This window comes from Falco cherrug, chromosome 8, assembly GCF_023634085.1.
Source record: "Falco cherrug isolate bFalChe1 chromosome 8, bFalChe1.pri, whole genome shotgun sequence".
Taxonomy (NCBI): domain Eukaryota; kingdom Metazoa; phylum Chordata; class Aves; order Falconiformes; family Falconidae; genus Falco; species Falco cherrug.
Genome location: NC_073704.1, coordinates 9,701,731 through 9,713,781, shown reverse-complemented (window position 1 = coordinate 9,713,781; position 12,051 = coordinate 9,701,731). Strand labels below are relative to the sequence as shown.

At 39.2% G+C, this 12,051-nt stretch overlaps 1 protein-coding gene across 1 annotated transcript in view; it reads left to right on the top strand.

Moving 5' to 3' along the window:
* SPAG16 (sperm associated antigen 16) overlaps positions 1–12,051 on the top strand; it is a 412,472-nt gene that overhangs the window by 195,374 nt on the left and 205,047 nt on the right. Inside the window, exon 11 of the mRNA XM_055718613.1 lies at positions 9,414–9,557. Coding sequence (XP_055574588.1) covers positions 9,414–9,557 — 144 coding nt within the window. The remainder of the gene's footprint in view (positions 1–9,413; positions 9,558–12,051) is intronic.

Sequence of the window (12,051 nt, the reverse complement as noted above, 5' to 3'; positions counted from 1 at the left end):
TGTTGGATGGGTCTACACAATCCTTCCTTAGATGATGCCTTTCAGCATATGTTTCTGTAATTCTGTGCAGGAGATGAGAGCAGAGCAAATAGCTTGACAAACTTTTCTCTTGAAATGTCATGGAAAAGTTGAATTACCTTCAGTGGCGAAAATTGCACAGCCTTTGGGGCAGACAAGCTACTCAGCAGAGCTTTGCAGGCTCCCTGGGATCTGCAGCCTACAACTCCAAGGATGAGAGAATTACTGTGATCCTCTCTGAACCTAAAATCCATTTTTCTTTCATTGTGCTGGTTTTAGCTGGGTTCATTTTCTTCATAGGTAGCTAGTGTGGGCTATGTTTCGTATTTGTGCTGGTAACAGTGTTGTTAACGCAGAGGTGTTTTTGTTGCTGCTGAGCAGTGCTCACCCAGAGCCCAGGCCTTTTCTGCCCCTCACCCCAGCCCACCGGCGAGCAGGGACAGCTGACCCCGACTGACCAAAAGGCTATCCCATACCATATGGTGTCATGCTCAGCATATAAAGCTGGGGGAAGAAGGAGGGGGTGTGTGTGTGCATTTGGAGTGATGTCATTTGTCTTCCCAAGTACCTGTTACACGTGATGGAGCCCAGCTGCCCTGGAGGTGGCTGAGCACCTGCCTGCCCATGGGAAGCGGTGAATGAGTGCCACCTTTGGCTTTGCCTCTGTGTGTGGCTTTTGCTTTACCTATTAAATTGACTTTATTTCAACCCACAAGTTTTTTCACTTCTACTCTTCTGATTCCCTTCCCCATCCCACCTGGGTGGCCAGTGAGCAAGTGGCAGCATGGGGCTTAGTTGCTCGCTGGAGTTAAACCACGACACTCGTATGTCTGGTTACAAAGATCATCAGAGGAAGAACACGATTCATAGGTATCAACTTTGCCTCTTAGTCCTAACTGTGAAGAAACTATTTATTTATGTAACTTTTTTTCCCACAAGAGTTTCCATTAATTCTGTTGATGGAAGCATTCTTCAGCATTAGGGTACTGAAATAGAGCACAGAGCATAATACCCTTCCCTGTCTTCAAGTGTGAGAAAGAAACACAGGAGGGAAACTGACCTTGAAATGTTAATGCTTTGGTTTCTTATTAATTTAGAAATGTGAGTTGACAGTTTGATGCTCTAATTGCAAATTATATTTTTAAATATTTTCTTTTATCAACCTTGATAATTTAACAGAATTTACCAGCTGGTGAGTTTCAAGTAGTTTTCGTTCCAAACTCTTATATACCGCAACACTGCTCCTAATCATCTGTGAAAAAGCTGCCATGCAACAGAAGACTGGGAATTGCTAACAGTAATGATGAAAACTAATTCAAACCAGGCTACAGGTAGAAGCTTTTGTGAAAGCAATCTGCATCTTTTCAAGTTGGTCAAGCTAAAATTGCCTCTTAGAAAAGTACTTTGTCTTTTCTCACAAAGGAGGACAAGCTATTATCTCAGCACCCAACAAGTACCTAATGCACAGGTCAAAAAATGGGCAACGATGATGTATTGAATAGAAAAAAAAATTATGCAAGTTTGCCTACATTGCCTTTCCCTTTGCTTCTCTGCCTGTGAAGTGGTTCACAACCACAGGTGCAGTTTGAAAATATATGGGCTGTTCCTTTGCCAAGGTTTGCAAATTGTCTAGCTCTGGTTATCTATAGCCTCTTCCCTGCTGCTCTAGAGAGTTGTCCTGTGAGCTGTGATCTTGTTCAGAACTGGTTTCAAGGTGCTGCACATCTAAGCTAATTCTGTTTTAAAACTGTTTTGAATGCTGTAATTTAATAGTCATATGGGACTGCCTTTCCCTGAAAGAAAGTGATGTAGCATATTTCATAAAGGAAGTGATAGTAAAAGATTAGTTACATGGTGGCGGGCAGTATGAATCATGGTATAAATAATTTCAGACCCAGAACTACAGCTTTCACTCCAGGGGAAAAATGTTAGGGAGGGATGTCAATGTTTTAACATTCTAATGGCATCCACTTGTTTGTGGCAACTCTTACTCTCTCTCTTTTGGGCTTAATTACTTCTTCATAAAGTATGCTGGGTACCTAGTAAGCTGACTAAGCTTGAAAATTTGATTCAGATACATATTAAATGAGAGCTTGTGAGCTACTGGAATCACAGGCAGTGACTCCCTAGTTGTTTGTGGGGTTTTTAAAAGCACCCTCATTCTTACCAAAAAAAATACTTCCAACTATTGATCTGTCTATTGTTCTATTCACAGCTTTGTCATCATCTAAACTGTATGACCATTTAAATAAAAACCAAAAAAAAATAATTAAAAAATCAACCAAAACCCCCACAGATTCTGCAAATAAACAGTGGCTTTCTCTGTGGAGTAAGGTGGAGACCTATTAGTTGCCTGCTGCTTTGGTTTAAGGCAGCTTATAAACGCACTGTTTCTGTAATGCGTAACAGCTGACATTGTAGACAAATTGATCTTTGTTTATTATTGTTTTTTGCTTGCAGTAATTCTCAAGAACCTTATAAGCAAAAGGAAGGAATAAGTAAATATTCTCTAAGAAGTAATTTAGATTCATGCCAGTTCTTATTTACAAGCATTCTATATAAAAGGCTTAATATTAGGTTGCAGAGGTTCACAGTACACGAGACTATAATGACATAAACAATTTATATGTTATTATATAGGTTCTAGAAAATCCTTGTTCTCTGATCTGATTAAAGACTCTGTCTTGAAAAGGATTATATATGTTTTTGAGTTAATATGCTGTGAAATCATCAGGACTCCTGACAGTGTGTAATTCAGGAATGTGCATACATCTTCAAAGGACTGAGACCTAAATAAAACACAGGCAGATTAACAGGATAGTTTTGAATTTTTCTAAGATTTGATGCAGGGCCAAACTTTGTTGTAAGGAAGAAAAGTATTTTAGATTGGCACAGCATGTACATAATCAGATCTAACACAGTAAATTGTAGGTAGGTTACAACACTCAGCTAATGCAAATTAATGTGTTTTGATAATTGCGCACAGAGTGGATAAACAGAAAGTGATCAAAGACAGAGCATCACAAAATGGACTTTATCTCTACAACTGTATATCTGTGAGTTATATGGATGTGTTTAGTACAATTATTTGTTGAGGCATTCTATGCTGTGTGGAGTGTTCACTTTCTGAAGTTGCTTTTTGTTGAGATGAGATCTGGTTTTGGCAAGGTAGAAAGTGTGTGAATTGATTCCCCTTCTTCACGAGAATAAATATGTTTACTACTGCCATACATCTAAGATTGAGGATTTTGCGTGCATGGTGAATAGAACAAATGCATAAGCTAGCGCTGTAAATTATGAAGTCTTTTGACCTTTTACAGATACGGAAGTTTCTGGAAGACTATTTTCTAATTGTTTTCTAAGCTGTACAAATATCTGCCGGACAGTCTAGAAGGTTTACTTTAGGTATGTTGAGAACCTAGCAAATTTTCTCCCTCCTGAATCCTGAGTCATAGGAGCTTGGGAAGCAGCCAGGAATTTCCCTAGACAGGATAGAGATATTTAAACATTGCTTTGAGTGAGATCTATCACTGACTTCCAGGCGGGCATTTACATAAATGAAACAAAAGATATGAGCTTTGTGTTCTGAGTAGTTTCCCCTACTTATGTTCTTTTTGTGGTTTTGGGGGTTTTTTGCTTTATCCTTTTTTGTTTGTTTTAGCTCTGATTTTCTCTTTTGAAAGCGTTTGTCCTTCTTCCATTTTGTCATGAAAAGATAAATTTTAAAGACCTCAAAAAAGAATGCAAAGCTTTTCAGTTGTGCTACTGTTGCATAATAAAACCTTGAATTAAATGTCAGGGTTATAATTATTGCTGAAGTATGCTGGCAGGTGAGACTGGGTACCTCAAGCCAAGATAGAAAGGTGGTAGAAATAACTATATTAGGGAGATGTTGTTCAAGGAAGTCATGCCAGGATAAGTTGTGGCGGACAAAATGATTGATTAGGCTTTTGTGATGTGTTTGGTTTTCACTTATTGGTGGGTTAATCTTGGCTGAGGGCCAAACACCCACCCAGCTGCTTGCTCACGCCCCCTCCTCAGCAGGGCAGGAGGGAAAATGAGCTAAGAAAGTGTGTGGCTCAAGGTAAAGGCCCAGTACTGTCGTGTGGGCAAAACAGACTTGACTTGGGGAAAATTAATTTCAGTTATTGCTGGTTAAAATAGATCCGGGTAGTGAGAAACAAAGATAAACATGAAAGCAGCACCTTTCCTTCCTTCCCCCCTGCCCCTCGCTCCGCTTCACTCCTTTGCTGCAGACCCCCGGCCCTTCCACAGGGGCAGCGGGGCATGGCCGGCATGCAGCCGTTTCTCTCTGCTGCTCCTGCCTCCTCACGCTTTTCCCCAGCCCTGGTGTGGGCTCTCCCCACGGCTGCAGTCCTTCAGGGAAAGTCTGTGCCACCGTAGGCTCTCTGTGAGCCACAGTTCCTGTCAGGAAATTCTGCTGCAGCCTGGGCAAGCCGCAGGCGATGCCGGGGGTTCCGTGGCGCTGGAGCAGGTTTCCTCTGACCTCAGTGTTTCTCACTCTTTTTGTTACCCCCTCCTTTCTCTGTCCAGCATTTTCTGCCCTTTCTGTAATATGTTTTCCTAGAGGTGCCACCAGCGTCACTGATGGGCTCCGCCAGATCCCATGGTGGACCTGTCGCGGAGCAGGTGGGAAGCAGCTGGAGCCGGCCGGATCCGGCCGTGCTGGCGCGGGACAGCCCCCCTCACCTCGCAGGAGCCGGCGCTGCGGCTGCCCCGGCTGTGGCACTTCCCTGTGCACAGCCAGCACAAAACGCTTCTGTTTGCTGCAGGTTTTCCTCATTCTCATCCCCACCAGACTGCCATTACATAGATAAGGAGTAAAGTAAGAGATATGCCAAAGGAGACTGCAAACAAAGGGGTTAACTGCGTGTTTTCCTGATATAACATCACCTGAACGTAACTGCTCAGGCCAAAACTCCCTCTGCTAGGTATTGTGAGTAAGTCTGAATTTTTGTCTTGGAAAATGTTCGCTAAAATGTTTCTGTGACCAAGAATTTTTTTTTTCTCTTTTTGTTTTTCTGATCTTGGAGGACCTCTGCTGCTTATATTTTGGAGCAAGAAAGGTAGCAGAAGAGCTTTCTGGTCTGAAAGCAACTACTGGCATTAAATATATCTTTTGCCATTATCTGGGAGTGCAAATAAGTTTGATCAGATCATGACGTTCTAAAAATTACGTATCACAAGTGATATTCAGTACATTGCTGTATTAGAATTTGGCAGCTAAATGCTGTCTGTATTGAGAACATACTTTTCTGTATAACTCCTATATGTGAAACCATAGAAAACCGGGTTTTGTTCTCATTTCTGCTACAGAGCAATTGGGTGAGGCTGGGTAAGTCACTTTAGTTGTTCATTAATACTTCATTCTTCATTCTCAGAGTGCCTAATTTTGAGACTATTTAGGTTTTTATTTCTGGACTCCTCCTATACGTGCAATCTCCTGAGATCTGTAGGAAGCTAGTAAAAAAGGCTGAATATGTGGTGATTTTGTGAGATATTTTAGCCACCAAAACTGTTTAAAAATTACAGGAGGTTTTGTATGCCTTACTGTCCTTTGTCTGTGTGATTGGGTTTAACTGCTGTTACACCTTAGCAGCGGTTTGAGGTGATGCTTTTATTGTTTTATAATTGCCCTGCACATATAAGCACTGTCTATTTTGTGCATTGAATGAACCAGGGTTCAGTAGGAACATTGCTACCTTAGGACCTGAAGGAACCTCAAGACACCAACTAGTCTTTTCTCCTTACTGTGATGGAAGTAATCTACCACGACAATGTGTGGTAGGTATGCTGAGAGCTTTAAGAACAGGCTAATGATGCAGATGTCTCTTGGTTCCAGTGTTTCAGAAACATTATTGCCTGAAAGTTTTCCTTCGCATCGAACTGAAATCTCCCTTGCCTCGGTGCAATGTAGTTAGTGTTTGTATTAAAACACACAGTTAAGGCTATGCAGACAGCTTATGATTTAACAGTTTTTAACTTGAAGGTTGTTTTTGTATGTGTGAAATGATCAAATGTAGTACATGCTGAGACTGAAAGTATTTTGCATCTGAAGATACCATATTTTTATTTGTGGTTCAGTCAAAATAAATTAAAATAATTGATGATTCTTTTGAAAGAAAATTACGGGGGGCCATGGCAAGTGCTGAAGAGATGAGAATGTCTTATTATGCCAGAATGGATTGCGTAAAAATGGATATTTATATACTTGACAGGAGCAAATCTGTGAGAGTTTTTTGGTTTGTTGTTGTTGTTGGGGATTTTTTTTTGTTTTTTTTTTTTTTCTCAGCCAAGTCTCCTCTGATCCCACTTCTATCCCAAAGGAAGAGGAGGAGAAAACTAATGTTCCTATCACACATGTACCATTATTGATTTCCATTTCAATCTACCCAAAGTCTTCTGTGCTGGAAATAATTAGACCCTGTGAACAGAGATGAAGCAAAAATCCATACAATGCTGGATTGCCAGAAATGAAGACAAGGGTGCCTAATTAATGATGCATATAGACCGCCTTTTGGATGAATGGGCTTCCCTTTCTCAGAAGCAGCTAACAGTGGTTATGTCACAAATTTGCTGTTAATTAAATAGCGTTCATGGTATGCCTGTAAAAATGGCATGAAGATAAAAAAAAAACATCGGACAGCAGCAGCATTTTACAAGAGCTCTGCAATTAAGAGAAAAGCCTGTGAAAAATAGACTTTCAGCCTTCATACTGGCAGCAAGATACTTGGTTCAATATGAAATTCACTGTATGGATTGTCTTGAAGCTTTTTAGGAATGTCTGGTCACTGAAGAAGTTTGGGCATTTCAAAAGCTGGACTTGAAAGTGTGTTGGAAGGGTTAAGGACAGGAAAAAAGTTCCTGAGAGCTGAGGCAAGGGTGAGTGACAGCACAGCTCACATCCACAGGCAGCTGCAGCCCAGCCAGCTGGGTAAGGACTGTTTGAGAGAGAGTCAGGATCTGGAGGAAGCCAGTAGATTAACTTTGAGTGAAAGGTGGACTGAAGGCAATTTAAGTTAGACTGTGTAAGACATCTTGCGAACTGAGAAGGCAGATATTTGGGAGGCATGTAAGAGAGAGAACGGATGTAAAGTCTTCACAACAGGCATGCACTCAACTAATAGCATAAACATCTGGAGGGAAAAACTGGTGGTTATATCTGAAGTACCTGAAAATAGATTAAGAGAAAAATATAAGCTGTATCCATATGACACTGCTTGTTTGTTTTGTCCAAATAACACAACAATAAAGTTGTTCCCAAAACAGAAAAATCCAGCCTTTTAACTGCATCACAGACAGGCCTGAATCAGTGGTTAAGCTTCCTCCGGTGGCATGTGCTGTTAGTGGTTGTGCAGCAGGCATCCTCTTCTCCAGCTCTAGTCTTCCTGAATCCATGGCTCTTTCTCTTTCCCTTGTCATTCCCTTGCTACATCCAGAGGTGCTTAGGACCTTGAGGACCTTGTTACTAGCAAGTAAAAGATACCCCTGCACTGGTCTCGCTTCTGTGCAGTGCACAGCTAAGTGTGTGCCAGTGAGGATGTTCTTCTGTTTTAGAGGCTGAGAGAAGCATGTGTGTAGCACCTGTGATGGATTTATCTTTATAGTAACTAGCCCACTCACCCATCTGTGAGTCTGGTCTCCTTTTTAGCAGTCCCCAGAATAAAGATGCTGTGTGCTGCAGACAGCAGTAATGGGATTTTTGGTGTGTCAGAGGCCTCTGATAGTAGAGGGATTCTGGGACAGCTGTTCTCATCCTGTAATTTGCAGGCCACTGGTGTGCCTTCTTTCAGCTTTTAATTCTCTCTTTTTATCTCTGTTCCCTCATGTTCTTCTAGATATCTGTTGTGGCCAATCTAAGTGATACAATTGCTCTCTGTGCATCTCTGGAGAATTTAAATAGCATCATTCCCACCTTCTCTTTTCTCCCTATAAAAGCAATGGAAGTTTCTCTTTAGGGAAAGATAGAAAATGTGGGGTTTTTTTCTCTTTAAGAAACTAGAGAATGAGTAAAACTCAGGCTCCTTGGTTGAGCAGATGAATCTGTAGGAATCTTCCTAGACTGTACCTTAAACTGCAAGAATAGATACAGTTTCTGATGAAAAAGTAGTTGACATAAATATGTTTTTAGCAGTAATTTGATAGAGGGTATTATTTTTCACAATATAGTAGAAGCTGTGGTTCTGGTTTAGGAATTTTATGAAATAATTTGAGTGCAGGAGAAAGGTACTATTAAAAAAGAGATTTTAATAATAGTGTGCTTTTTAAGACCTCTCTTTTCTTCCCATTTGGCTGCTTAGCATTGTCTCTTTCTACTCTCATGCTATTTTAGTAAGCATTTTTGTCTGCAAACTGTCAGCTCTGATGCACAACTGAAATAGGTGCACACACAGTTCATGATTCCTCTCCCCATTGTTGCATTTTTATTCTTAACTCCGGATGTAATCTATTTAAATAATCTACTCCTGGGATTTAAGTCAATGCCTAGATACTTTTTGATATTCAACAAATAATAAAGCATTGTAATAATTTAAATCAAATAACCAAATCCATATGAAATAGACTACTCGTTATCTTTCCAACAGATTTATTTTCTTCCCTGGATCCATTTTAAGCTGCACTGCAGTTGCCGAATCAAAAATAAACCAAGTTTTCAGTATAGGGGTGTGATAAGTGTATGATTTCCATTGCATCCCAGTGTGCTACATAATAAAAAATGAAAACATGTAACACATTTTGAGTATAGAATCGAAATGGATTTTATGACCTATCATAGTGAATACGTGCTAAAGTGATGGCAAAGACTGTAGCTCCTGGACTGTAATAATCATTTGAATTATTTCTCACTGGTAAGAGGCTTTAGACCTGTGGGCACAATGAAAAAAACCCAAACAACCAACCCTGAACCAAAAAACAGGCAGTGTCCTTTCGTCCTTTTCCCCTTTGACCATTGGCAGCAGGCTGACAAGCCAATGCTTTTGAAGTTATTTTGGGTGTGAGAAGAAGTGATTCACATTGGTATGGCTGGCTCATATGTTACCCTCCTGCATATTTGTAAGAACATAATCTAACAAAGTATTCAAAAATATACTTGAGTGTTTTAATCAACTGGAACTTCAAGAGAGCGTGAAAACAATTCTGACTTCACAGAAGTCAGTCGTGTTTTGTTGTTTTCTTCAGTAGCAGCAGAAACTCATCTACATAGCATGTATTTTAAATTCTTATGAGCATAGAAAGCATCACTACTTATTCAGTCCATCCAGAATCAGAGTCCTCTGTAGCTCTTGCCCTGAGTTAAATGATTCTCACTGCTGTGTGTTTCACATAAAATGGAATTGATACAAAATATAATCTGCCTTTCTTTTCTGTTGTAGCTTGGTTTCACATCCCCGAAAAGACATTGTAGTCACTGGCAGTGATGACCACCTCTGGAAAATGTGGGCTTTACCTGATGGGAACATCATCATGACAGGTGAAGGTCACACTGATTGGCTTTCAGGCTGCTGCTTCCATCCAAGGTTAGTGCAAACAGTCCCCTGAACTAGCACTAATCCCTTCTGGGCAGTACTTGTTTGCTCTTTCTTTGTTCGCTGGCCTGCTTTGATGACTTTCTATTCTCAGTGTAACCCTGCACTCTCTGCTGAATTTCCAAACATGTAGATAAATGTTCCTCTGGCTTTCAGTGTGTTGACTTAAGATTGATTGCTTTTAGTATTTTGTACATCTTAAACTTTGTCCACGTGCCAGTGCACGTAACAAGGAGTAATAAGCTTTTTTTAGGTCCCACTGTATTTATTTTCTCCATGTTTGTGCGCTATAACAAACACAGTTCTATTATTAATAATACAGAAAATTTATTTCTTGTATTAGGCATTATTTGTCATATGACTAAGAGTATTTCAGTTTACCTAGGGAACAAGCATATGAGCTTTCCTTCTTTCTCTTTATACAGAATTGAAACTGAATTAATAAATGAAAGTGAAGACTGAAAATAAGAAATAAATATTTGTGTTACAAGGCTCATGGAAATAGGTCAAAGATGAAGTAGACTTGTTGGTCATTCTGTTAAAAACTAGAATGCCATTTTACTCTCAAAAAAAAACGCCAACAAACAAACAACAAAACCCCCATCATTTGTTAAGACTGAGCCTCTATGTGTTAAAAAGATTTTGCTTCAGATTTGTGGGGCTGCAGTCGTAATAGAGTTCTTTACTGTTAATATAATAAAGGTCTGCCAGGCTACTCACCTGAGGTTCACTTATAAAAAAAAAGCATTATTAAACCTCCAACCTTGTATTTTCATTGTGGTTATTTTATGAAATAATATTAGCTCTTTCCTTCAAGAGAAGGTAAAGTATCCTATTTAATTTCATCGTTCCTCCTGATTTCTGATATTGTAATGAGTTAGCAAAAGCACACATAATCCTCTAAACACAAGAAAATCCCCTCCCTCCTTTTGAAACCTCAAGAACATGAATTCATGCTTTCTGGGATGTATCAAACATTCACTTGCTCTTTTCTGGCGTCTCTTTCTCCTATGAAACATAGGCTTTTTCTTAAGATGTTTGTGTTTCACAATATTCTCTTTTTTGTGTGTATACCCTTAGAAATAATTTTATATATTTGAAAGAAGATAAAATTATTTGACTTAAATAATTAGATATAATACAGGAGGAGAGAAGTGGAAGACAGTTTCTTATTTTAAGATGGTGGGAAAATTTTCTATCACTGAATGACAGGTTGCACAGTTTGTGAGCGTGCTGGACATCCTAAGTCTAACTTGCAGATAAACAGAATGCTGAAACCCCTTATTTGTTATGAATATAAAACTCATCACAGGGAAAGAAAAGGAAATACAATTAGAAGAGCATGTTATCATTTATAAAGCTGCTGGGCATGCTAATCAGATTTCGATAATGCATTGTTACCATGACACCCGCTGACTCAGAGACTCAAAACTATTTTCTCATTAGTCTTTGACCAGAATACAGTCCTTTCAATAGGCTTTCCTATTCCTCATTCAATTATTGAAATTAAAATGCGTTGAGGTACATCATTATTCTCTTGCAGTATAAATTGACTCCTGCTGAATGCTCTGGAGTGATTCAAAAGCAGTGCTGTTAAAATACTGTCTTCCGTTACTGGATAAAATATATATAATGTGACAGAATACAATTAATCATACTTTTTTTTTTCTTTCTTCCTTTTTTTTTTCCCTTTAAGTAGCAGACTTGTGTATATCAGGTGTTATGGAAGTAAAAACAGTTAAATAAAAATGGAAAGTTCTCCTAGATTTTTTTTCTGGAATCAAACATAGGTGGCATCTAGTTTTATTCCTGTTTTGAAATTTTAGAATGATATTCAACCAAAATTTTAAAAGAAAAATATTTCGGTGACACTGGGATATTAAATTGTGATCCAGAAACTTGGGTAGACCTCCCACACTTCTACATTCTTTCCTTTTTGTCCTCTATTAGATCATTTCTCCTCTGTATTTCTTCTCTCCATCTGTAAAATCATGTTTAAAACAGTTTCCAGCACTAGTCTGAGAAATATTCTATTTGTAGTCACAGGATGTGTGTGCATGCACAATCACAGACACAAGTACACTTTCAAATCATCTTTGGACAGCAGCAGAATAATACACACACTGACATTGAGTGTACTAATAATTTAAGGAGAAACAAATCTAGAGCTACGATGTGAATTTAACTGATGCTTCTGTACATAGGAATGACTTAAAATCCTAGAAATCCATTTTTACATGCTCACAGTGTGCTATTATGTGAACAAGAGTCTTTCTCATGGTTGTCCTTGTGCTACCACTGTGTAAATCGTGGTAAAGTTGCAAGTCTTGTTGGTAGCTGTGAAGATCTGTAATTTTCAAGTTAAAGGTGCCGTTGGGTTTATGTATCCCTAGCTTGTCCAAAAGCAGTGAGGGAATGTGGGTTGGTAGTAGGAGCTTGCCTGTATACAATAATAGGGTAAAGGTATATTTTAGTCTCTGGACCT